Below are 27,791 nucleotides of genomic sequence, written 5' to 3'. Positions count from 1 at the left end.
CTCGCCTTCCAGGTCATCAAGGCCACCAGGCAGCCTGACGGGGAGTAAAATGTGGGAGGAGAAGAGTCCAAAGCATCTGACTCTGAAATTGGAAAAAATTGCTGAGGGTAACTGAGATGGGTTCCCTGCAATCACAGAACAGCTTTAAGAAAAAATCCCTCACCTCTGAGGCACATCTCTACTCACTTTCCAGTAAGACTGCTTCCTACAAACACCATTAAAAGTCCTAGGAACTAGCCAGCCTATTGCGAAGGGGGTTGCCCAGCCAGATCTGTGCCCAGGAAGTCCCTCCTCAGGCCCAGATGCCATCCACAAGAAGACACAGGTGAGTGCTGAGGGCAAGCACAGGCTTCCAGCATCACCCCTGATCGCCTTCCTCTGTGTGTCCTGAACGCCTTAACCGCTCACCACAGTTGTAAGTTTACGTTTATCCGTGTCATTTAAAAAATGTTGTTTTTTTTTTTTTTTTAATTTGGCTGCTCTGGGTCTTAGTCGCGGCACATAGGGTCTTCAATCTTGCTGCAGTATGCAGGATCTTAGTTCCCTGACCAGCGAGCGATGGAACCTGGGACCCTGCATTGGGAGTGTGGAGTCTTAGCCATTGGACCACCCGGAAAGTCTCTGTGTCATTTTTTGACATCAGTTCTCTCGCCAAACAGCAAACAACATTCATCACCGACTTATTCACATGCTGAGCTCCTACGATGTGTCAGCCAATTTTTAAGGATAAAAAAACCAAGGCTCTGTTCCCGTGGTGCCGACATTACAAGTGGGGGAAACAGACAAGGAGCCAAAGGACTCATCACAGGAGGGGAGAGGAGTGCGGAGGGCGGGCGTGCCCCTTACCGAAGCAGAAGCTGGAACGAAGCCTGGACACCTGTGAGGAGGTGGTGGGTGCGGGAACCTGCAGGACTCCTGGGCAGGAGACTTCCTCAGGGGTAGGGGATGGTGGCAAAAAGCTGCGTGGCTGGAGCAGGGTGAGCAACGCTGCCAGGGAGAGGAGGGCAACTCTTAGAGGGTACCTGGGGTTTTACTCTGAGTTGATCCATCACCCGTCTCTGACAGAACTTCCTTCTGTTTGCCCAAGACGTTTATCTTTCCTTCACAGAAAACACTCTGGATGTTCACGCCACTCCTAGCCCACAGACTGCAGCCCCTCCACTGTCCTCAAGTCCAGGCTGCTCTCCCCTACCCCGACTCCTTCACTCTCGTCTGATGCCAACCGCCAGCTTCCGGTATCAGCTCCATATTCTCCTTCTGTCTCCTGCTGCCTCTACCCATTTCTACCCAGAATATGCAACCCTCCCCCCGCAAAAAAAGCCCAAACTGAATGATCATTTCTTTGACAAGACCTGCTCCTCCTTCTGTGTTCCCCATCTCACTAGATGGCACTCTATCCACCATCCCACCTCTGCTGCTGCTGCTAAGTCGCTTCAGTCATGTCCGACTCTGTGCGACCCAATAGACGGCAGCCCACCAGGCTCCCCGATCCCCGGGATTCTCCAGGCAAGAACACTGGAGTGGGTTGCCATTTCCTTCTCCACCTCTACCCAGTATTTATTTTTTCCAGTGGTCATGTACAGATGTGAGAGTTGGCCCATAAAGAAGGCTGAGCGCTGAAGAATTGATGCTTTTGAATTGTGATGCTAGAGAAGACGCCTGAGAGTCCCTTGGACAGCAAGATCAAACCAGTCAATCCTAAAGGACATCAACCCTGAATATCCAACGGAAGGAAAGGACTGATGCTGAAGCTGAAACTCCAATATTTTGGCCACCTGATGAAAAACATGACTGAGCAACTACATTTTTACTTTTTTCTTTTCGGCACTAGGACACTGAATTAAGGATCAACTCCTCTAACTTGATATCTCTCCTAATGGCGCCCTTTCAGGCTCTCATGGTCTCTGCTTCCTATCTGAATGGGTTTGTCCTCAAGCTTTGCTTCACAGAACGGCTAAATCAATTTTTTATAGAAAGAAAATCTGCCTACCGTCTTTCCTCATTCAATAAATTCCTATTAATAAGAATAGTAGAGTGGGTTATTCCCTTCTCCAGGGGATCTTCCCAACCCAGGGATCAAACCCAGGTCTCCCGCGCTGTAGGTGGCTTCTTTACTATCTAAACCACCAGCGACGCCCAATAAAAAGTAATGATAAATAACATCAATTGTCTACTTTCTAAGTAGCAGGCCCTCCTCTAAGAACCAAGTATGTTGTCCAACTTTCTCAGCAGCCTCCTCTTTTGAGAAGGTTAGGTGCCCAAGTCACAGGCAGACACAGAGCTGGCACACCAGCCTGGGCAGCGAGCCTGGGCTCTGCCCTCAGTCTACTGACCTCTCTGAGCACCTCTCTTGCGCCAGATAAACAGACAAGGGCCCTGCCCTCACGGAGCTTACAATCAATCAATCAGACGCATCTTACAAACCGTGAAGAGCACCGTGAAGGGACGCTGCGGGCGTGAGGCAGGTCAGGGATCAGGGAACGGGTGGGGCCCGCTGCCACTGCACCGCCTGGCCCTCCGTTCACCGCAGTCCTCCCCTCTGCCTGGTGGTGTTTCCTTGTTAAAATATCTATTGCCATCTTTCGCTTTTCCACGTAGACTCCGAGAGAGAATCGACCTTCCTGTCAGCCCAGCACAGGACACAGGCGCCCAGGGGGCGTCTGCCGTGTGGCTGGCACTTGAGCTGCGATCCCTGCGGTGGAAGGAGGTGGGGGCTGGAGAGGGACCGGACCACACAGCGTCCGGGGGTCAAAGCTAGCACTTTCTTCTCTACCCTCTCAAGAGCTTGAGAGCCAGCACGGGTGTGATGGCTTTATGACCACCCACCAGTGGTTGCCCAGCACCTACAGGGGAGTCTGGGTGCTTGATGACCCCCCCTCCAAAGTCCTGCAGTGGAACCTCACAGCATCCTCCCCACCCCATGTCTCAGGCTTCTGCTGTGCTGTGATGGACACGCATCCTCTGGCTGACATTTCACGTCTCTGGGTCTTTATTCATGACCTTCTCACTGCCTAGAAAGGTCTCCCCTCATAGCATCTACTGAGTAAGTGCCCACTTGACCTTCAGAGGCTCTGGCCCCTTCTCCAGGAGGCTCTCCTGACCTCTAGAGGCTGAAATGACCATTCTCGACCCCTCCCTTGAACACCTACAGCACGGCCCGAATTCTAGCCCTGTGTAGAGCTAGTGTGCTGTATTGTTTCACTGCACTTATTTATACAACTGCCTTCCTCTGCCACACTGGGGACTGCTTTTTGATCACTCGTGAAGGCAGTCGATACACGTGTGAGGATCCTTCCTGAAAATAACTTTTAAGAAGAGATGGCCACACTGAATGAGCATTTCCTACTACCTAAAGAACTTCTTTCCACCAGGCAGGGGAACATCAAGGGGATTTCAACAGCCTACCCCCCCTTGATAATTCTGACTTGAACTAAGCAGAATAAACAAAATTCTGTGCAAGTGAAAACTAGTTCAGTCGCATATTCCTGACTTTCAAAGGCATTAAAGCAAAGTCTTGAAGCCTAAATGTTCACCGAGCACTTAGGGAAAGGGTCATTTTTTAATACAAGCTGGACTGTACTTAAGCCAGCATGGCTAAACATCTCTCTGCTAAAAAACTTAGGAACTGTTTTTCTTCTTCTGTGAAAACATGTCAGACTTTGAAATGAAGGCCTGTCTAATTGTTCCAGGTTAACCACATGCTTATTTAAATAAGCTATTTTGCCATTCAGTCATTTATTCAAGAGTAAGTGAAAAGCAAGGAGGTAGGGGTAGAACCCATGCTCAGTCCCTTACTAATACAAGTGTCCCTTACTAATACCCTAATTTACCAAACCCCTGAATATTTTTTATAAGAATTGATAATCTGGATTTAAGATACTTTTATATTCTTAACACCCGATGTTTTGGTTAATCCCCATTATTTTAAATTAGGAGTTGACAGCATTAACTTTGGAAGAGAAATCTTTATTCACATATCTTCAGAAAGCTGTTTAAGGTAATTATACACAGCACTGTTTAATCCTTCTTATTAGTTCACCTAATAACAGTAATATGAACAACTGCAATTTTCTAGATCATCAGCCATAGTTTTGCTAAAAGCAACACCAGACTAACATAATTTTTACTCAGATACATTAATGAAGATATTAGGATGTTACACTAGACTTTCATTTCAGCATTAATTTCCTTTTTTATGAGCTAACAGGTAAACATCCTCCAGGATTAAAGGAATCTCATTGGAATAAAAGCATATTATCTTAGCACTGTAAGGTTACACAGTATATTTTAAGGTACAAAGATACTCTATGTTACAAGTATACGTAAATCTTATTAACTACTAAATTTTCTCTTTTGTTTCATCCTATCTTTACGTTCCATCACTCAGATCCTTCAAAATGTCTTTGTTCCCCCTTGTGATTGCTGCTTCCGGGAGAAATCTGGCATAGCATCTAAAGGAAACGCCAGCGCAAGGTTTTCCTTAAGATTAATCACACAGGTAAGCAATTTCCCCTTCTTGCCAAACAGTATTTTCTAAAACTTCTTAGAAAATCGATAAGACAGGGCTGGGTGGTCGTGGCAATGTGAATTTTAGGATTTACTTTAATCACTTACACACACATTTAAAAGGTCTGATAGCTTGCCTAAAGCAGTATGGAGCTCCTTTACTGGTTAGAAATACCAGGAGACAAAGGATTCTCAGAAGTCGGTCTATTTTCAAGAGCACAAGTCTCACAGACCTGTTCCACTGTCCACTGCCAACACCCTGATTCCTCTTCAAGAGTCTGGGAGTTTGGTACAGAATTCAGAACCATCAAAAGACTCCAATTCTAAAGTACAAATACTAAAACATTCACTTTTTTTCATGTGTTAAACTTTAAAAGCAGTGACTAAGGCAAAGAGAGTTATGCGATGGTCTCCCAGGGTCAGTCTACATGGTCAGGTTCGACATCAGTGTCATCAATGAAGAGTCCATCTAACCTAGAAAACAGCAGGGTCAGGGGGGAGGGGGGTCTGTGGTTCAGAGCAGAGAACAGAAAAGGTGACAGGATTCAGAACAAGCTACTAGGAAAGGCAAAACATAACTGAAGATTTGGGGGAAAGAAAGATAATTTGGGAAGAAACTCAACTTGACCCCTGCCGGCTGGTGAGATGGAGCCAGCCAGGGAGGAAGCAGGTTTTTATCTCCCAAATCACAGTCAAGCATGACCCACTACTCAGAGATGCAGCCATGAAGCCCAGCTCCAGAAACCCAGATTAGCCTCACTTCTGCAATCTCCATGACAGTCTCAAATATCTGCTTTTTTGATTTATCAACCTTTTTTCACCAATAGTACAAGTGTTAGTCGCTCAGTCATGTCTGCCTCTTTGTAACCTCATGGACTGTATCCCACCAGATTGCTCTGTCCATGGAATTTTCCAGGTAAGAATACTGGAGTGGGTTGCCATTCCATTCTCCAGGGGATCTTCCTGACCCAGGGATCAAAGGCAGGTCTCCTGAATTGCAGGCAGATTTTTCACCATCTGAGTCACCAGGGAAACCCAATATTTTTCACCAATACTTTTTAGATTTACTGGAACTGGCGACACAACTCCACAGGCCTCTGAAATGGCAGAGCACGGATGACACCTTCTGAGCCTAAGTCACCACATGTTCAAACACTGTGGGCAGGTATTACACACTAGGAATAAATAAATACACATATTCTCACACACACACATACACATTATAGTTTGCAAGGCTAACCCAGGGCTCTCAGGGCACTGAGGAAAACACACACGTCTCCTTGCCATTCTCTATACTATGACCCTAACTGGAGATAAATGGATGGTAACCAGATTCTCAAAGTGGGCCCAAAACAGGCCAAACTTTTATATTAACAATAATCACAACAGCTAACATTAACGGAGCACTTGGCTTTCACAGAGATAAGTGCCTCAAATCCTCCCATCCCACTAGAGACGGAGATGTCACCAGCCCATGAAGGTCCCCTCGCCTCGGGGCTCCACGGTGAGAATGCCAGCAGTCACCTGAGCAAAGGTGACTTGTTCAGTGGTAATGGCCCTCATCTGAGTGGTGCTGAGACTAAAACATTCCAAGTGAGAGGAGGAAGCAGCGAGCTGGGGGTCACATCCACAAATTCTGCTCTCAACCCCACCAGGTTCAGGCGTGTGATCAACGACACAGCTAAGTGTCACTTCATTTTTCTACAACAAAATGGGATGGTGCCACTGCACGGCCAGTTAATGCGGCACGTAAATCACAAACACCGTTGATGCACGTGTGTTCAGACTACTGTCGTCTCTACATCTGCAGGCAGAGCTTCACCTGGAGGTATTTAGGTTAGGAATTCCAGTGCCAAACTCACTCAACTCGGCTGGATCATTCTGGAGCAGAGAATCAAATGTAATTTAGGAACTATTTGGGATTTCATATATATAAATGCAGGAAAAGAGACTCGGCATTGAACATGCGTTTTCTTTCTGATGTTGCTCAGTAATGCTCATCATTTGCCTTCTATGAAAAACACATTTAGCTGGAGACTCCCATGTGCTACTCAGAGACCCTGCAGACCCAACCTAGTGCAGTAGCTAATCCGGGTTGTCTGAATGAGCCACAAGTTGTGGATTTCAGAGGTCTTGGAGGCAATGCAAGTCGCCTACCAGTTAAAACATCAAAGTCCAATGAGTCACAACATTTGGGAGAAAAATACATTTCTCGTATATTGATTTTCCTTATACACACGATGTTCTATAAATCACATCGCCGGTGCTCGCTGACATCAGTCAGACTCGCCCAGGATACAACACCGGGTTCCCTAACCACTTCTGTCCACCATGGAAGATGAAAGTCAGTTCCTATTGCTTAAGGAGGACTGCAGAGTCAAAACAAAAGAAACATCAGAGAAAGCGAAAATGGAGAGAGACGCTTTAGATATTAATCTCGTATTCGCTGGGAAAACAGGAAAATCTTTATCTGTCTCCCCTTTTGCAGTTTAAAAGCCTGTGGATTTTCTTCTGCCCTGCCCACCCTATAATTCAGAGCTCTTTATCCAAAGCTCTTCCTTTTTACCTTATTTCAACCGTGAAAAGTCTCTCAAGTATTGTCAGTATCAAACAAAAAACACGTCTCTTCTTGACCCCATTTCATTCACACCTCTTGATCTCTTTCATTTCCTTTTATAAAAATTCTTCAACATCCACAGATACACCAGACCCCAAAGATAACAGAGCCTTATCGCCTTTACCTTTCTAATTATAACCTACCCCTCAGATCTGAAACTTGACTTACATTTTGGGCCTTTCTTGTAATTTTCTCCAAAATAATGTCTCAGAGAACATCAATAGTTCTTCTTAGAGCTAAGTCTAGGTTATGCATTCATTTGTCATCCATTTGATCTTTCAAAAGAGTCAGTTTCTGAAATCCTATAAACCTAGATTTAAACAAACCCTAGCTAATACAAGTGAAATGCTTAGAACATGACTTGGCATCTGACAAGTGTGAAATAAGTATCAGCTGTGACTATTGTTTTGATGGAAACTTCCTGCTACTTCCCTTCACTTCCCCCGTAAATATTCCTTTTTTCCAATATGACCTCCTGGGCAATTTCACCCTGTTGGCCCACTCTCTGCTGTGGGAAGAGGGGATGGTTGCTCAAGATCAGGGACTCCTACTTACTGGAGTTAAGCATCCCCCCGCAACAACACAAGTGCCTGTAACCACAGCTGGAAAGTGACTGGGAGCACGGTCACGTGGACGAAGGGACACTGCGCTTTCACAGACAGGAGAAGATGACCCGCAGGTTGAAGGCAGGAGGAGGCCAACCTCCGCTCAGTAGGAGGAAGACATTTCTAATCACCAGGTTGCCCACCGATAGAGCCAGGTACTCTGGGTTCCATCCCTGGGTCGGGAAGATCCCCTGGAGAAGGGAATGGCTACCCACTCCAGTATTCTTGCCTGGAAATCTTATGGACAGAGGAGCAGGGTGGGCTACAGTCCATGGGGTCACAAAGAGTCAGACACAACTGAGAACTAATGCACCCCGCAAGCAAGTGACAACTGTAGTAATTGATCTCTGCCAGGGACACTGTAAGAACTAAAGAATTCATCAGACTTCTTGAACAGTTTACTGATGGCAGAGTAGTAAGGGAGGGAAATACTCTTTGTCTGATTTGAAGGTGCTCACACCCAGCACCACAACTGGCGTGACAGTAGGTCCAACAGGTGCCTACAGAGAGGGTGAACATGAGGCAAGCCAGGCGGTCTGGGTCTAGTTGGTGCACTTGAGAGGAGAAAAGCCAGTGCCTGAGCCCCGATCTTTTGAGACGAAGATGCTTTTAGCACAGCTCATTTGTAGTGAAGGGCTTCCCTTGTGGCTCAGCTGGTAAAAAATCTGCCTGAAATGCAGGAGACCTGGGTTCAAAATTCCTGGGTTGGGAAGATCCGCTGGAGAAGGGATAGGCTACCCACTCCAGTATTCATGGGCTTCCCTTGTGGCTCAGCTGGTAAAGAATCCGCCTGCAATGCGGGAGACCTGGGTTTAATCCCTGGGTTGGGAAGATCCCCTGAAGAAGGGAAAGGCTACCCACTCCAGTATTCTGGCCTGGAGAATTTCATGGACATGGGGTCGCAAAGAGTCAGACATGACTGAGCGACTTTCACTTTCACTTATTTAGTGAAAGAGGTGAAGTGTGGGTGGGCTATGAATAGAGAGACTGGTGATTTCCTGTCTGAATTGGAACACTTAAGAGTCAAAAGGGGCATGAAGAGTTACTACACGAGGAACAGCAGCACGAACCAGGCCGTGTGGTCAACCTGGCCATCAGCGGGCAGTCACTCCAGAGGAAATGTGAGCCAGACTGCCCGAGGCCGAAACCATAGCCGGCATCTCAAGTAAAATCAGAAGGAAAAAATAATCAAGCGGCGGTTCTCATCAGAGGAACTGTGGTTCCCAAGGAACACTTGGGAAAGTCTGAAGACATTTTCATTTGTCACACTAGGCGGGGTCGGTGCCAACAGCACCCTGTTGAAAAAGATAGGGACACTGGGAAACACCCCCCGATGCCGAGGACCGTTTTCTAGCCCAACCGTCAGGAGTGCCGAGACTCAGAATTCCTCTATTAAAAATTATAAGATCTGACTGAGCTAACATATGAAACATCTGCACTTCAAAAAAAAAAAAAAAACCCCAAAACTGCAGAACATATTCAAACCCTACAGGACAAAAGTTAATCCAGTCTACAGACAGCAAGACCTCTTGAACAAAGGCACATGTCCAACAGCAAAATGGGCGAACACTGACAAACAGAAACAGCAAATAAGCATTTAAAAAGTCTCCCGACCAAAAAATCCCAACTCTACCTCCTGAGTAATCAGAACACTTTGAATTAAAAGGGCAACATCTAAAGACACCTGTAAACCAGCATAGATTTTAGTGTCAGTGATGCGCAGTCCCATGGCACCAAATGGAAGTATAAGCAGATTAAAGCAAACAAAACAAGACCTTCAGGAAGAAATTTAGCTGCACTTAAAACGCACATCGTTTTAATTTTTAACTTTCTTTTAGTTAAATCACACAGTTTCAGCAATCTATCTAAAGAAATAGTGAAGGACGGGGTTCAAAGATTCAGCTACAAGAATTTCAGTTCAGGATTATTTATCTGGGCAAAAACTGAAAATCCCTAAAATGTCAGACAAGGAGAAACTGATTAAACAAATCATGGTACATCTACAGAAGACTCATAAAATCATGCTATGAGGCAAATGCTGACATGGAAAGACGTTCGTGATATACTACTTAAAGGAAAAAATATATAGACACTATGCATATTACATAAACCATTTCTGTGAGATATTAATATATGCCTGAAGGTATGTGTGTGAAAAAGGCCTATACAGCAATAACATAAATCAAAATGTTAAGCAGTGGATCTCTTTGGTGCTGGGCTACAGGCCACAAGGGCAGGGCTTGTTGCCTTTTCTCTACTGTGACTCTAACACAGAACAGTGCCAAGCACAAGTGAAACACAAAATTTAAAATGTCATTTTTGCTTATTTATAGTTTCTTACAGATTCTGCAATAAATGCTTAATTTGCATAATAGTTCCTTCCTTCCTGTGACTTATTTTTCACATTCATAAAGCAATGGTATTTATTTAACATTTTTACTTACAATGATTCAACTTTTTTACTGGGATATAACGGCACAATAATTTTTTCAATGTTGCTTTTAAAAAATATTAATTCGATGGTAAAACAAAATGTTTAACAATAGAAATGGAAATAATGCCACCTATCCCACAGGGTTGTAAGGTTTAAATAATAATTCGTGTAAATACACTCTGTAAACGCTAAAGCACTGCATGAATGTTAGAAATTAATTATTCTGCTAAAATAATACATTTCAGAGTTAAACCATTTTCACGCATGCTTTGGCTGGTAGCCTTCCTCCCAGCAATTTTACTTCCAGTATTTTGTCCTCTAACAACAAAGGTGTGTGTGGCATTACTTGTAGGAGCAAAAAGTTAAAACGGTAGAGAATTGGCTCAGAAAGTTGTGGCACAGCCGTGAAATGAAACAATACGTCATTATTAAAATTCAACCTGTATATATGTACTTATTGACATACACTCTTGATCTTTATTAAAAAATTCATGTATGTGTAACATAAGTAAAATAATCCCACTTCAGTTCAGTCGCTTAGTCGTGGCCGACTCTTTGCGACCCCATGGACCGCAGCACGCCAGGCCTCCCTGTCTATCACCAACACCCGGAGCTTACCCAAACTCATGTCCATTGAGTCAGTGATGCCATCCAGCTGTCTCATCCTCTGTTGTCCCCTTCTCCTCCCGCCTTCAATCTTTCCCAGCCTTTTCAGATGAGTCAGCTCTTCGCATCAGGTGGCCAAGGTACTGAAATTTCAGCTTCAACATCAGTCCTTCCAATGAACACCCAGGACTGATTTCCTTTAGGACGGACTGGTTGGATCTCCTTGCAGTCCAAGGGACTCTCAAAAGTCTCTCCAACACCACAGTTCAAAAGCATCAATTCATTGGTGCTCAGCTTTCTTTATAGTCCAACTCTCACCTCCATACCTGATTACTGGAAAAACCATAGCTTTGAGTAGACAGATCTTTGTTGGCAAAGTAATGTCTCTGCTTTTTAATATGCTGTCTAGGTTGGTCATAACTTTCCTTCCAAGGAGTAAGTGTCTTTTAATTTCATGGCTGCAGTCACCATCTGCAGTGATTTTGGAGCTCAGAAAAATAAAGTCAGCCACTGTTTCCCCATCTATTTGCCATGAAGTGGTGGGAGCAGATGCCATGATCTTAGTGTTCTGAATGTTGAGCTTTAAGCCAACTTTTTCACTCTCCTCTTTCACTTTCATCAAGAGGCTCTTTAGTTCTTCTTCACTTTCTGCCATAAGGGTGGTGTCATCTGCATATCTGAGGTTATTGATATTTCTCCCGGCAATCTTGATTCCAGCTTGTGCTTCCTCCAGCCCAGTGTTTCTCATGATGTACTCTGCATATAAGTTAAATAAGCTGGGTGACAATATACAGCCTTGATGTACTCCTTTCCCTATTTGGAACCAGTCTGTTGTTCCATGTCCAGCTGTAACTGTTGCTTCCTGACCTGCATACAGATTTCTCAAGAGGCAGGTCAGGTGGTCTGGTATTCCCACCTCTTTAAGAATTTTCCACAGTTTATTGTGATCCACATAGTCAAAGGCTTTGGCATAGTCCATAAAGCAGAAATAGGTGTTTTTCTGAAACTCTCTTGCTTTTTCGACGATCTAGCAGATGTTGGCAATTTGATCTCTGGTTCCTCTGCCTTTTCTAAAACCAGCTTGAACATCTGGAAGTTCACGGTTCACGTATTGCTGAAGCCTGGCTTGGAGAATTTTGAGCATTACTTTACTAGCGTGTGAGATTAGTGCAATTATGATCCCACTGACAGCTTATTAAAACAGTATCTGTCATGTCAAGCAATCAAAATGGTTGTGATGATAATTTTCTTGATAATTTTTATCTTTCAATTTGTTAATCCATTCTACTTGAGCTCACTCAGTTTTTTCCTTTTGGCCTCTGTTTTTTCAAGAGTAGATCAGTCAAGGCCATCTATAACATTTTATTTTCCAGTCGCTGAATTTTATGGATTGTTTTCATCCCTGGAAGGCACTCCCACTCTCAAGCTGCCCTATGGCTTTAAATGAAGCATGTGTATGGTTTACAAAACATGGGTGTAATTGCTTTTTACATTTTCATGTTAGTGGTTTCTTACATATACATGTATCTCTTTATGCATTAGTCAGGACTTCATAAATCAGAAGCTAAATCTCAATTTCCCTCCTTAAAAGAAAGGTTAAGAACTGCTTTCCAAAGCTTTATGTTTCCTACTTTTACACAGAGAGATCACAGAAGTAGGGTATAAAGAAGAAACACTCAGAACTAAATGAATAACAGCAATGAGAAGTATTTAAAGAAACATGAAATGTTACTTGAATCCCTCTATAAATGTGACAGGGGACATTTTCTCCCCACAGAACTCTATCAGAAGCTGGAGACTGGTCCTGCACACCAACCACACTTCTGCATTTTTTTAGTGGGATGCCAGCTCCTTTAAAAAAGCAGGAAGTTCTTCCTTTTCAACTGTTTCTTTCTCTGCCTGCTTTCAAAAGCTCATGCAAATCCTTGTGGCATTATGCTTTTGATGCTAAAGAAAAGCATTGATGAAAATGTCTTCGCATTCCTTTAATTTTATGAGACTGCTTAACAACACTAGTATTAAAATATTCCCAACGTTATCTAGAAAATACCATCATCTGAGAAGCTAACTGACACTGTAATAAGGATGAAATCTGACGATGGAAATCAGTGTGATTTTTTTAAGTATTACAAGGCTTCTGAATGAAATCAGAGCCCAAGACAAGTGGAGAGAAGCAATATGTATCAACACGAGAGGATGAGGAAAGTATTTGTGGGCCCAACAGCCCTGACTGAGGGTGGATGCCATGCCCAACACTGCTGAGGCCTGTGGGGGGGTATGAGAAAGTTCTAGAAGAAGAGCAGGACAGTTGTATGTGTGAGAGGCAGGCTGGGCTAGGACACTAGCCTGAGGAGGAGGCAGGACAAGGCTCTTGGCATTTGTCATCACAGAAAGAATCCCCCCATGGAGGCTGTGGCTTCCCCAGCAGTTTAAAACCTACAGAACCCAACTCAGCCCCTGGAGAAAACACACTTCCTACCAACTGTGAAATAACATGGCCATCTAAATGCATTTTAACTTAAAATATTTCTAAAACCTTGGTTTATGTTCAGCTTCCATAATAAACTTATGCCTAACGTAAATCATTTTACTTTATTTCCTCCAGATATTTCTTTGCTACAACTGAATGGTTTTACTCCATCATGAATCTTTGACCACCTTTTTATTCCTTTTTGTGGTGGTGGGGTAGGGGGGACAGGCAGCTCCAACTCAAGGCCAGTCTGTATTTTTTTTAAAAGACTTTTTGATGTAGATCTTTTTTTTTTTTTTTGGATGATGTAGATCATTTTTAAAGTGTTTACTGACTCTATTACATCTGTTTTATGTTTTGGTTTTTGGGCCCCAAGGCATGTGGGATGTTAGCTCCCTGACCAGGGATCGAACTCGTACCCCCTGTCTTGGAAGGCAAAGTCCTAACCACTGGACTGCCAGGGAAGTCCCCCACTGCATCATCTTTTATAATATCTAGGAACCAGTTGATGTTTATGAGCTTGTGTGGCTATTTTCTGAGTCTCCACACTTTTGTTCGAAGCCTCTATTTAAAATCTATATAAGTGGAACAGGAGACAGCAATTGATATTATCAAGGATAAACAGAGCTCTTCAATTTTTCAAAACGAGCCTGAAAACCGGAATGCTTCCCTGGCTTAATCTTATGACCCAGATTTATAACTACTGCATACATACAAGTGATAATTTAAAAAATATTTTGAAAAATAGACCCACAAATAGTCACATAAACCCAATTTGCTCATACTGCTTTTTATTCAAATCGTCATTAAAAACGTGTTCATTGTGAAACCATCATCAATCTCTTGGCTGGGGAACATGGGAGGGTGCAACAGGAAGAGAAGGCTTGTGGTTTACAGGAGGGGCGGGGCGGGGGGCGGGTAGGGTTGCTTGAACCTCCTGTAGCGCTATCGGAACAGAAAATTAAGTTTATTTGAAATGGATTGACCCCTCTCCAAGCAGCTGATAACACGTGGTAAAAGCACACTGATTCTAGGTATTCCCGAATGAAAAGGCTCCTGCTCTGCAGACTACCAGCCCATGCATCCACTTGGCCAAGCTGTTTTCCTGCTGGTAACTTCAATTCCTGTTTTAAAACCGTGCCAATTCCTCTTGGGTGTTCTGGTGAGAAGAATGACTTTCTTTACATTTTAGCCAAGACTTTTCCACCACAATATCTTATGAGAAAGCCACAAGGCTGGGGCACACACTGCAGTGACCAGGCTGGGGAGGGGGCGGGGCAGGGGGGGGAGGCATTTTAGAGAATTATTTTGACATTTAAAATAATAGGGAGGGGAAGAAGCATTAAAAATAATGTGCTAATTAATTTTTTGATATATTATATTCTGATTCCACAGGCCAAGTTTACGGAGGACTGAATTAAAGAATTTTTTTTTAAAGGTGGATGTGGCTTGTTTAAAATACACTGTTTTGCATAGCGGAGGTTTTAAAATGCAAACGAGTCAGACCAAAGGAAGAACAACACATCATAATGTAAGCTTGGGGGAATGTGCCTGAAGTGGGAAAGAGGAGAGTCTGACAGCTCTGAAGCGCTTTTTAAAAAATAAAGTATTTTAATTGAATTGAATTAATTAGTTTATTCTTTTGGCTGTGCCATGTGGCAAGCGGGATCTTAGTTCCCCAAGCAGGGATCGAACCTGCACCCGGTGAATTGGGAGCACAGAGTCCTAACCCCTGGACTGTCAGGGAAGTCCCTCTAAAACACGTTCCAACCCCAAACCCTGGTCACTTGAGAAAGATACTCTATTGCTCTCGCTTCTGAATATACCTGAAAACCTTTCACCCAAAAAGGAAAAGACAGACTGGTTCTGGGCCCCAGACCTTGCAGGATACACAGTGTTCCAGGCTCACAGGACCTTCCCAGCTATGGGTGTGATTTGGGAGGGTTCTTTTTCTTTTTTTTTTTTTTTTTTTTAAAATATGGAACGCTTCACGAATCTGCGTGTCATCCTTGCGCAGGGGCCATGCTAATCTTCTCTGTATCGTTCCAACTCTAGTATATGTGCTGCCGAAGCGAGCACTCTTTTTCTTTTTAAATGCCACAATATGACAATCTCAGGAGAAGCGACAATAGCCTGAGCCAGCTGAAAGGTGCTGCACTGACCTGATTGATGGAGTTGGCAGCGCAGGAAGCCAGGCCTGTTCCAACAAACGTAAGCAGGAAGCAGGACCAGTCGAAAGGCACTGGAGCCAGGGCGAAGCCGGCCGAGGTGGTGCTGACGACCAGGGCTGCGAGACAGAAACAGAGGAGGGGTTGTCACCAGGCAGGGCGGGGGTCCCGGCCTCGCAGGCCCGCCTCCAGGCCGACCAATCCCCATGACAACAGCGCGGCCTGCAGGCCGACCTTTCATCGGAAAATTAAGCTTTACAGAACACCACTCCGATGATAAAAACTCTATTACAGAAAAATGCCATTACACTCAAGAGTAAAAACTAAGATGGGTGTTTCAGATCCAGTCAGTCACTTATTCATTCAACGCTCACTCACTGCGGACCTAGTCCACAATCAGTACCGTGCTGGACGTCAGGCCTCGTGCTGAGCAGGTTAGGCTCTATTCTGCCTCGAGGTCCTTGTACTTTTTATTCTCTCTGTCTCTTCCCATGGCTGGATCCTCCTCATCTTCCAGGTCCTGTCTTACAGATCATGTCTTAGGGAGAACTGCCCCATCATCTCATGAGCAGGAAGCCCTCTAGGCTGACAGCGCCCCTGCGCTTCCTTTCTGGCGCTTGTCACTCTCTGGCTTCCGCCTGGAATATAAGCTCCATGGAGGCAGGCGCCCTGACTGTCTAGCTTGCTGCCTCTTTCGGGGATCCCACTTCGCCAGGCAAGGAGGAGTATTTACTGGGGGCCGAGGAGGCAGGGTGGTGGCTGTCAGACTGCAGAATGGCAAGTTGAGGAGTCTGCACTCATCTGGTCGAGAAGCCATCTATCACTGGCTGTTTAACCGGTAGCAGTGGGCACCCTGACTTACAAAACACAGAGGGACCATCTGAGAGGCTCGACTATCAATCCACGGGGAACGAGGGCAGCACCATGGGGAACCAGACACACAGAAGGATGACTTTCTCAGTATACCGTCAGCAAAATCTAGAGTTACCAATATAAAAAATAACCTTAGATCTTTCCAAAACTCCAGGTTGACATTCTGCATTCTGCTTTGTAAATAGGTTTAAAAAATCAATTACCATCATGGTGGAAAAGACAGTACTATAATCAGTGAAATGTCAAACTAAAAATACTTTAAAAAGAAAATTCACTTTTTTTGAAATCAAAAAGGGTATGTAGTTGCCCAAAACCAATGGTTTTTCTTTTTATTTGCCCCCAGAGCTTGACTGGGTGATGAGCAATAAACACAGAACATCGAATTTTTGACTAATGGGTCAATTCTTGAGCTGAGAAGAGACAGCAAGTAGTTTGCAAAAAAACTGACAGAGAGAAAAGGACAATGCTTTAGTAAGACTTAACAATGATTAAATCTACAAAATGGAAATACTGCCTCATTTAAAAATACACAAATTGTAAATAGCAACATAGATAAAAAAATGACAGGGGCCATTATTACTAGAGAGGAAGAAATCTGAATTTTGTAACACATTTCCAAAAAAGATCAAAAGCTAACAAAGAATGTATTTTCACTTCATCAAAGCAATTAAAGAAAGAGAAAGGGAAAGAAAATTGATAAATTGTAAAATTGACCGAAGCAATATTCTCGCACAGCACTGCCATGACGGTAATTAAACTTTTCATTGATTTCCGGGGGATTCATTACATGGAATCATTTTGCAACACCAGGATCTCATTAAAAGTGAATGTAATATAGTCTTTCATTAATAACACTGGAAATTATATTTTATTTGGTAATCTCGTATTCTGTCTCTTCACAAATAAACAGAAAATCAATGTGGCCGATGAAGCTTGACCCGTCCAGTAGAGGCCCAGGAGTGCTGTCCTGTAGTCCCGGGGCAGGGGGGATTCCGGAGACCCAAGGAAGAGGGATACCCCCACTCGGATGAACTCCCCCAGAGCAACCCCGCTCGTGGGTGGGTGTCTACCCCACACAGACTCCGCAGGCACCTGGGGAGATGCGGGGTGAGAAGTCAGCCCGGACGCCCAGCACAGGGCAGCCCTGCCCTCTACTCTGCTCGGAACCGACACCGGCTCTGACATTAAGACTGGCCGCACCGCCTCCTCCCACTGGCCAGCATCACTGACGAGGAGCCGCCAGATATGGTCTCTGTTCTACCTGCCTCCTCTGGGAGAAGCTCTTATGTTCTCTATAACTAAAAAAAAAAAAATATTTTTTTAATTTCACACAGTCACAAGCAGGCACGCCCTGGCTGGCCCAGAAGAAAGCAAACCTCCGTGAAGTGGGCAGCCTGGGGGCCATGTGGTAGAGAAGCCCAGGCGGCCCCCAGGAGCAGGGCAGTCCAGGGACCTCAGTCCCAGAGACGCACAGAGACGGCCTCTGCCAACAACCGTGGGCCCAGAAGTGGCCCTGCGCCCCACGTGAGAAGCAAGGCCCCGACCCACACAGTGACTTCAGCCTGGAGGGACCCTGAGCAGGAACCGGCCAGGTCGTGCCTGGACTTCTGACCTTCAGAAACTATGAAATAATAGCTTTGTGCTGTATTAACCTGCAAAGCTTCGGCTCACCTGTTCTGCAGTAAGAGAAAAACTAATAATACTGTAAGGAGGGTGGCATTTGAGGAAGCCGAGACTTGAGGACACAGAGGACAGGCTGGAGTGGAGGGAAGATCGCTCAGGGACCAGGGAGAGGCCTGCAGGGCCCCAGGGAAGGGACAAGGGCCTAACGGCGCAGATGGAGGTAGAGCAAATCAGCTGGAGGCACAGGCCTTCAACAGGGAATAAACCTAAGTGATTACAGCTAAACAAAAGGAGCCAAACAATTCAGGAACTCAGAGAACAAAAGGACCGAAAAAGGTCAAAGGGAACTTGGGGTCAGCTAGCCTAATCTCTGTCCTGATGGAGGGATGGACGCTTCACCAGGGGAAGCCTCCTGTGGGACGGGTCTCAAGTCTCTCTGTCCCTCTGTTCCAGACCAAGTCAAGACACACCCAGCTCTGGGTGTAACTCCTATCTCTGGAGCAACACTGCACAACCTTCAGGCATGCAAAGGCCACCACCCCCAGCCCCTGTCTCTCCAGGCACAGCATCCACAGGGACCAGCTGCATGGGACCTCCACGCTCCTGTCCACACCGAGTGACACCTTTCAGAGACGCACTAGTTTCTACCACAACAAAAGCACTCAGGCCAGTGCCTGGCAAATCCTCGGGGCCTAAAAAGTGGTGCTCTTGGTAACTGGTAAAATGTGGTTCGAGATGATCTATTTTTCCAGCCACCATGCTTAGCCTTAGTGTTTCAAAGCTGTGCCTTAAGGAACTTCGACAAGCAACAAAACACTTCACACAAGCTCCACGTGCCCCAGTTTTATAACCTCCAGGGGAGGGACCACAGCTCAGTCCTTAATAACTGTGGACTAACTATGATGATGACAAAAACAAAACATACATTTGGGAAGCACTCTGCAATGCCAAAGTGCTTTTACATTTATTTAAACCCCGGAAACACTGCACTTCAAAGCAGGGTGTGGATACTTCAGGGTTATGGGAAGAAAACATGAGAACTTTCATTCATAGTTCACTTTTTAACTCTTTCTTCTAAAACACATATTTTGCACATCATAAAATGAATACAATACATTGGGGTGAGAGCACATGAATTTTATTTACAAGTAACTATACATTTTTGTTACATATGGCATTTATATACAACAGCATAAATACTTTATAAATATATGCACATGCACTTAAAATTTTTTTACTGATAAAATACACGACTAACAAACTTTGGAGAGGCCTGCTCTAAAATAAGCAGCAAGGCAAGCACTGGTGGGTAGCATGTCCGATTTTATACGTGGAGATCCAGGAGCCAGCCAAGGGCGGTGAACTCAACCCTCGGCTTGACCAAGGGTCATGTGAGTTACACATGATATGTGGCTCTCTGCTATATGGGTTATACTGTAACAAGTCCTGCAAAGAAAGACATGTTCAGAATAAAATTCCACTGAAGGAAGTGAAGACCAGCTGTGCTCAGCTGGTCAGTCGTGTCCAACACTTTGTGACCCTATGGACTGTAGCCCGCCAGGCTCCTCTGTCCATGGGATTCTCCAGGCAATACTGGAGTGGGTTGCTATTCTCTTCTCCAGGAGATCTTCCCGAGCCAGGGATCTAACCTGTTTCTCCTGCACTGGCAGGCGGGTTCTTTACCACTGAGCCATCTGAGCAAACACACATACACACCACCCAGCTGATCACATCACCACCAGCAGGCCAGCTGTGCTTTCAGGACATCCTTGCACATGAGCCATGATGCTCCTGCAGCAGAGATCCTAAGGGGAATGGCCACAAGTCCCCGAGCAGGGAGCCCACACTGAGGGGAGAAGTTCCCCTCGCCCCACCCACTGGGCACATGCCCCTGCTTCTGCACCTAGGGGGCTCTGTCCCTGCAGACGGCGGCTCTGTGGGTCCTGGCGCCCCAGCTCTAGCTCACGGTCTGCTTCCTGGGCAGCAAGCAACCGCTGAAAGGTTTTCCCTTTTCCAGTACGCAAGAGGGTTTCTTGAAGCAGTGGCTTAATCAAGAATGATTTTTCTTTTTTTTTTTTTTGATAAAGGCTCAATCCTTTGAGAACTGCTGGTCTCTGAGCACAAGCATAATGAAGGTGCTCATGCACCTTCTGAGATCATCCATTAAAAAGAACTTTATCTCTTTTCTGAGATCATCCATTAAAAATAACTATAAAGATGATATTAAAAAACTGGTCATCTACATTCTGCTTCATCTCTCTCTTTCATTGCCTCGCTATTTTTCAGCTCTGGCCCCAAAAAGAATTAGAGTGAAAAACAAAACTCCAATAAATCAATTCAGATAATTATCAACTCTGAAAAAAGATCTGCTTGAAAGATGGAAACCGCTGACTGAATGAGAGCTTGAGATTCTCTGCAGATTTCAAATTATCCTTGTGGTCTATTATCTCATTATCCTTGAGAGCAGGGACTACGCAATATTACAACCCAAGTCCTACAGACCTGAGGTGTATTCTCTTCAAATCTCTTTTATGTACAAAGCAGCCAGACAACAGACAGTTAATGAATTTGTGTGTGGCTTTGTTCACCGGTGGCTCCAAGCAATGGAATGTTTTCGTTAACGGATCTCAAAGTTCAAAACTATACAACTTAATTAAAAGGCGGGAGTTAGGTCTTTTCTGATTTTCAAACGAACATGTATTTTTTACTTGATAGCTGTACTTATGACTTCTTCCTCTCTTTTCATTTCTGTTAACACCATAAGCTTCAAATGACTCAATTTCTAATTTAAGTGAGCCTCGTAGGCTTCACGGCTTGGCTGTGTTCCGTGAACCTTCTGACAATTCTGTTACCCACAGACGTATGGAGGAAGGTGGTAATTCTTATGCTTATTGTTCTGTTCAGATGAAAAGTCAATTGATGAGAGACAGGGTACTTTTCTCCTCAGCTACATTAAACACATCAATCAGAGAGTAACTGACTACAAACCGTGACCACGTCAGGTTAAAAGATAAAGACTTCTAATGGAGATTTTTAATAACATAGCTGCAAAACTAGGAACTTGCAGGGCCTTCCAGTTTTCCTCTTTATTTTTTTCATACTCAGTGACCAGAGGTGGTCTTAAAAACCCAGGACCACACTGAAACTCCTAACTTCAAATTTACCGAGCATCACTATTAGCAAAATGAAGCACTAAGTTCAGTCCCCAGGAAATTTGCCAGGGAGCACTTGGTTTGCATCCACGGCATTCAGAGGAAGGAAATGAAAGAGCTATCGGGTCTATATAAAAAAACACATCCAGAAAAGCTGTTTGCATCCAAGTTAATTAGGCAACACGGAGTGAGAACCTAAGATTGTTCTTTCAATCACAGTTTTTCCTTGAACCATCGAAGCTTTTCTACTTTGTCATCCTATTTTTAGTTTTCCTTTTCAACAAAAAAACATTTCTTCTCAGTATATTCAATAACCAACACTTCATGATCTTTGCAATTAACTAAAAAAAGTTTCCATAAAACTGATGCTTATTAAACTTTTAAAAAGTAAAAACAGTCCTTTTGACAAATCAGTTTGGCAAGAAGAAAGAGTTAGTGGAGCAGTTTTTGCTAAAATAATGAAGATTTTTCTCAGTTTCATATCAATGACAACAGGTGAAGGTGACGTGAAAAGCAGACAGAAATATGAAACACAGTGGCCCAAAGTCACCTGTTGCAGGTACAATACTTTACAGCTGCCACTAAATATTCATTGGAAGGACTGATGCTGAAGCCGAAGCTCCAATACGTTGGCCACCTGAAGCGAAGAGCCGACTCATTGGAAAAGACCCTGATGCTGGGAAAGATTGAGGGCAGGTGGAGAAGGGGGAGACGAGAGGATGAGATGGTTGGATGGCATCACCAACTCAGTGGACATGAATTTGAGCTAACTCTGGGAGATGGTGGAGGACAGAGGACCCTGGCATGCCATGGTTCATGGGGTTGCAGAGAGTTGGATACAACTTAGCGACTGAACAACAACAAAGTATTCAATTGTTACATCACAGGAAAATGATTATATGTACTTAAAAAGCTAAGCTGTTTTAAATTCTACAAATTTTCGCAAGAGAGTTCATTACAGCTTTTTTCCCCCATAAGCTTCTATTTTTTGGGCATCTATTATGTGCATGGCAGGAGTGAGGCCCTGGGAATGAAACAAGCCAAGGAGATGGATGTGGTCCCTGCCTCGTGGTGCCCACAGGCTGGTGGAGATTCAGACAAGCCAACAGGCACAACAACACAGTGCAAAAACATGTCAGAGGGTGAACTTCTGGACGCTGTGACAGATAAGGCTCCCGACCTAGACACCTGCTCAAACTGAGGTCAAAGGTGAAGATGAAGGATGAGGAGGAGCTGGCCTGGGAATGCGGAGGAGGGTTAGGTGTGAGTGCTAGAGGCAGAAGAAACAGTGACACAGGGCCACGGGGTGAGGGAGCACCAGATGGCCTGCCCACCTCCTCTGAAGAGAGTACCACCCATGTGAACACAGATAAAAAAACATGCCTTGTGTTTTAACAAAACACTGCTATGTTAGCACTCCTCTTTTCATTCTTAACCTCCAAATTTACCATCCCCTGCTTAAGATATAAAAAAAAATAATGCTACTATGCGAAAACTTTTTAGCACTTAAAGAGATAACCTGGCAGCATTCTTTTAAATTCACTTCTGTAAGTTTCTTATTCCTTAACCTTACTAAGTGAGAATATGCTACCATATTTCACTTTGAACTAGAAACTAAGCCCTAGAGGACACCCCAGAATGATAATCAGGCACCTGCAGGGCTGGGGAGCCATCGTCCGGTCCCCTCCAGAGATGCAGCTAACACAGCCGCCAGGGAGAGGGGAGGCCTGCATGTGTTCAGAACCTAAGAGAACTCCCCGGGTCCACAGTGATGCGGCTGGCCGCTGACAGGAGCTGGGGCAGGGAGAAGAGACAGGCAGAGACGAGAAAAGGCAATGAGCTGTGAGAATCCAGATAAACCAAGAGTTCCCACTTGATGAAAACCAAATCTCTATTTTTGTTTGAAATGGGGAGCAAGGTGGTTTGCCGAAAATGAAGCCGAGGTGGTGGAGAGGGTGTTGAGTGAGTTCTCTGGACAACAGTTTCTCAGAGTAGGTTCTGGGGACCATGCCAACCAGGGCCCTTTGCTAAAATACAGATTCCTAGGCCCCCGTCCCAGACCTAGTGTGAAAGAGTTTATGGAGACGAGGCACAGGAATCTGCATTTTAACAAGCACTCCAAGAAGCTCGGACCACACGTGGCGATTCAGAACCACTAAAAGGAGTGGAGTTCTCCAGGCTGATAATGGAATCTGGGGCAAAGAAGATGCCTTAACAGGATGCCAGGCCCTCAGTGACTTCTAAGTGTAACAAAGGAGGGAAAGGGGGCCGCCTGGCTCGCTTCTTTGTTCTGGTGAAGTTTCGCCATCAACCTGAACTACTCAGTGTAGTCTTGGGCCAGCTGGTCTTCCTCCATGGCACAGTCCAGTGCAGACAATTCCCAGCACACAGGAGGAGTCTCAAACAGGTACCTGATGATCAAGACGGCAGGGGAAGACTGCCGACAGACAGGCCCACACCCACAACCACCCCTGGGAAAGTATATGTCGAGGCAGCAAAGCAGCTTTATTTAAACACGTGGCACGGGAAGCGCGTGTGTGGTGTGGTCCCACAGCAGATCTAGAGATGCAGTTCTACTGTCTTTGGAAAACTGGGGGTGGAAAGCCGGGCAGCCCACATCCTCTTCCTGGGAGGGGATGTGCTGCATAAAAAGACGGCCTGGTGGGCGCTGTGAGGACATAGGGAAGCTGGCTACAGGCAGCTTTGACCAGGCTGAACTTAGATGCTCTGGTTTTTTATAAATGACAGAGGTATTTTTTACCACATCCCTTTTAGCTGGAGAAGCCATGCTCGCTGTACAGCCCTGGGCAGTGAAATGTAAGGAGATACTCCTATCAGAACCTTCCCCTCTCAAGTGAAAAGCCTGCCCTGGCTTGCTCGATCTTAATTCCTGGAACAGGGATTGAACCCGCACCCTTGGCAGTGAAAGCACAGAATCCTAGCCACTGGACCACCAGCGAATTCCCTAAAAAGGCCAAGTCTTGTTAAGGAGGTTTCTGCCTTTCCACATCATCCCCTTTCTTCATTCTTTCTGCCTGGAATACATGATTACGGGGGAGTGGCAGCCACCTTGTGGTCCTGAGGACAAAAGCTAATGATGACAGAGCAAAGAGCAGGGGCCAACCATGTTAACAAAATCCCTGAGCACTAGCTCTCAACTCCTAATCTCAGACTCCTTGATACAGGAGAGTATGTAAACCCTTCATCGGCTTAAGTCACTGTTCTTCAAGTTTTCAATTACATGCAGCTGAGCCCATTCTCAACTCATAGCTTTTTCTCCTTCTCTTCATAAAAGTTGTCAATGCATTTTTGAGGATGATTATCATCCTCATGAAATTTAGCTCTACATTCCTCTAGCATCTACCACCCATCTTATACTTAAAATCAATCCAATTAATCTTGGGCTCTTTCTCTGGTAGCTCAGCTGGGAAAGAATCAATCTCAAACTGCATTTAAAGCAATGACATCATCAGAAAACAGAATAGCCCAGATAAAAATAGTTTTCATCTAACTTGGAACACTGGCTGAAGCATCTACATGGCCCACTCCCACCAGAAACCAACTGAAATGATGGAATAAAAATGAAAATTAAGAGAAAAACCCTACATCAGCAATAAATTAGGTAAAGAGTGGATACTAAAACCCTCAAGAAATGTTTGTTAAATACAGTGCAGATGAGATGAAACTGAAGACAGATGCTGAGGGATGACTTGTGCCTTTCACTATTTGAATAGCAGAAAATGACCAAGTGGTGAGAAAATGGATGTGTGTGTGTGCTGAGTTGCTTCAGCTGTGTCCGACTCTTTGTGACCCTATGGACTGTAGGCCAGCGGGCTCCTCTGTCCATGGGATTCTCCAGGCAAGGACACTGGAGTGGGTTGCTGTGCCCTTTGCCAGGGGATCTTCCCGACCCAGGGATTGAACCTGAGTCTCTTATGCCTCCTGCATTGATAGGTGGGTCCTTTACCACTAATGCTGGCTGGGAGGGGAATAAAGGCTATCTGAGGGGATGCTGTCTTTCTGGCTGCTGTGGACGGTAAGGAGTGAGGAGCAGAGGCCAGGATGAACCGTGGTGACCTGGACCCACTTTATCCAACAGCAGGACTGTGCTGGGGCTGGAAGAGAGAGGATGCAGAGCCTTCCTTGATGTCGTTCTCACCAAGACGAGGCGGAGATGACCCAAAGGACCTCAACCCGACGGGCAGGCCCCCACCCACACGGCCCCCCACAGCGGGTACGCCTGGCAGGGGCGCTGGAGAAAACGCTGAATGCAGACACCCTGTGTGCTGAGAGTGGAGGCAGGCCATGAGAGAAACCAGACTTGGGAAGCAGGGCGCTGGCACGGTGGTTTCAAAACCACACTGGAAAAACCGCTTTAGAGCAGAAGTTCCCTTGCTGGTAGCTCCCCCTGCATCTCCTTCAGGCCACAGGAATGTTTTACCAGTAACAGACTGACAGTCTCCGTCCTCGAGCTGAAAACACAAAAGAGGCACCCGGGGATGCCACGTCACACAGGGAGGGGTGTTCCCATGCGCTTTTGTATCTTCACAAAACACCACTGATTAAAAGGAAAGGCCACCAAAAACAGTGGCACAAAAAGATATTCACAGAATTAGGATTTTTTCTTTAACTGTAGAAAACATTTACATTATGATCTTATTTTCGTTTAAAAAGCAAAAGTATTTGAATGGCATGTATAGAAAAACATTCTGTTTGTGCGTGTTAGTCGTTCAGTTGTATCCGACTCTTTGCGAAACCCATGGGCTGTAGCCCGCCAGGTTCCTCTGTCCATGGGATTGATTCTCCATGCAAGAATACTGGAGTGGGTAGCCATTCCCTTCTCCAGGAGACCTTTCCAACCCAGGGGTCGAACCCAGGTCTCCTGAGCCACCAGGGAAGCCCCAGAAAAACATTCTAGAATACACCAAAAATCATCAAAACAGGTATCACTTGGATGATTATATTTAGAATTATAAGGAGAGTCCCATCCTTCCCATTTTGGCTTCTCTGTATTTTCTATTTGTTCTAAAAGTAAAGCTCAGTAATGAAAATACTGCCTTAACATTTATCAAGCATACAAATAATAAGGTAATTATTTAAAAATATGTATTAAAATTTAAGAAACTATAATACAATAATTTTAGGAAAATATGAAAAATCCTTTATGCAGTATCTGAGAGCTGATAATTACAGTACATTGACCTTTAAAAACTATAAGCAACCTAAAATAAAACTGCATCCTCTATTCTTAGGGTTTTTATTTTTTTTCCTTTTAATAAAAAGCAGCATTTTAGGTTCTGGAGAAAGAAGTCCAAAAACTGGCAGGCTACAGTTCACATCAGTTCTGTCAACAGCCTAATCTATTGGCTTCAATAACAAACTATTTTAATGTTCTGGTTTCAGAAAAAAACGTGCTGCAGCTTTTCAGCACAGACATTATTCAGGAAAAAATTTCTGCTTTTTATTGACCCATATTAAGTGTTAACTTGGTTGAGTCACCAAAGTGTCTTATGATCCTAATCCAAATAAAATTTCTTCACCCCAGTGTGGTCCTTGCAACAAACTCCAAAAACATATTGTAAATAGCTCAGCTGGCAAGAGAAACTCAAGGGAGACACACTATAACTTCTTTATAAACTCAGTCTTACTTCCTTTCATAGGAAAAAAACAAATCTTTAAACGGCATTAGCTCCTGCAGACTTTGGCCCAGATCCTGGTATAAATGCAAAAGCCCCATCCTGCTGCTATTCTGCTGTCCTACAAATGAATGGGACACACGGTCACCACGTGGCTTTTCCTTAGTCTACAGCTTATTATCCTCGGTGTGTTACAGCGAGGCAAAGGAAGAAAGACAGGTTCTAGCAAAGTGATCGCTGCCTCCCAGGTATTTCTGCCTTGGCTATCATGAGCTATAAATGAATTGCCCAAGACGTAAAGAGTCCAAAAGAAACCAATTGATAAACATCAGGGATTTTCTTTAAAAAAAAAAAAAAAAATCCTGCTGACTCCAAGACATGTATGAATTCAAGTCATAAAATAAACAGGGCAGTAAGAGGTCAAATAAGAGAGTTGGGGTCACTCGAAGGGTGTTGCCTCTTTAAATGGAATAAACAGAAGGAAATGACTTGAATTCAATTAGCTCATCCAGAAACCGGGGGCAGGGAATATATAAAATGATACGAGAGACGTTTACTGCCGGGACTTTTCCATCTGTGGCTGCAGGGGAGGCTGCTCCCCGACCCACGTGTGCATCTCACCCCTGTACACCTCTCCTGTGTGGTCCAGACCCCATCCCCGCTCACCCCCCCACCGCCCGAAGCTGCCCCATGCCAATCCCGGCCAGGGTTGCTCAGGCTTTCACGGGAAGGAGGCGGCGAGCCCCCCACGCCCACCAGACCACGGGGGTCTGGGCCGGCCCTCTGCCAGCGCGGCGCCTCCCTCACTTTCCCGAAGGGTGGCCCAGGACCACCTGCATGCGATCATCTGCACCTGTGCCAAGGTGCAGAGCTCTGGGTCCCGTCCCCGGGCTCCGGGATCTGATCCCTGGGGATGGTGTCCAGGAAGCATCATGGGAACACACACATGTGCCATGCGTGCTTCTCAGCAGACTGATGAATCAACACACACCCTACATGCAGCACAACCGCCGCTAAAAGAGCAATTTAGTCATGGCTGGAGATTTCAGACCATGTTCTAAGGATGAAGCCCTGCTTGGATTCACAACACTCTAAAGGTAC

The 27,791-nt window shown here is 45.0% G+C and overlaps 1 protein-coding gene and 1 non-coding gene across 4 annotated transcripts in view; both read right to left on the bottom strand.

Annotated features, from left to right (window-relative positions):
* The window catches only part of LOC122694758 (protoheme IX farnesyltransferase, mitochondrial), a 113,018-nt gene that overhangs the window by 70,978 nt on the left and 14,249 nt on the right, over nt 1-27,791 (bottom strand). For all 3 annotated transcript variants that reach the window (XM_043903897.1, XM_043903896.1, XM_043903898.1), the window contains exon 4: nt 15,401-15,525. In XM_043903897.1, the coding sequence (XP_043759832.1) occupies nt 15,401-15,525 (125 nt within the window). The remainder of the gene's footprint in view (nt 1-15,400; nt 15,526-27,791) is intronic.
* Nucleotides 15,211-15,317, bottom strand: LOC122695776. Its single transcript, XR_006341530.1, has one exon. It is a non-coding gene; the product is annotated as a U6 spliceosomal RNA (small nuclear RNA).

This window comes from Cervus elaphus, chromosome 5 (genome assembly GCF_910594005.1).
Source record: "Cervus elaphus chromosome 5, mCerEla1.1, whole genome shotgun sequence".
NCBI classification, from domain to species: Eukaryota; Metazoa; Chordata; class Mammalia; order Artiodactyla; family Cervidae; genus Cervus; species Cervus elaphus.
The sequence above is the reverse complement of the archived record's forward strand: the minus strand, read 5'-3'. Positions and strand labels throughout refer to the sequence as shown.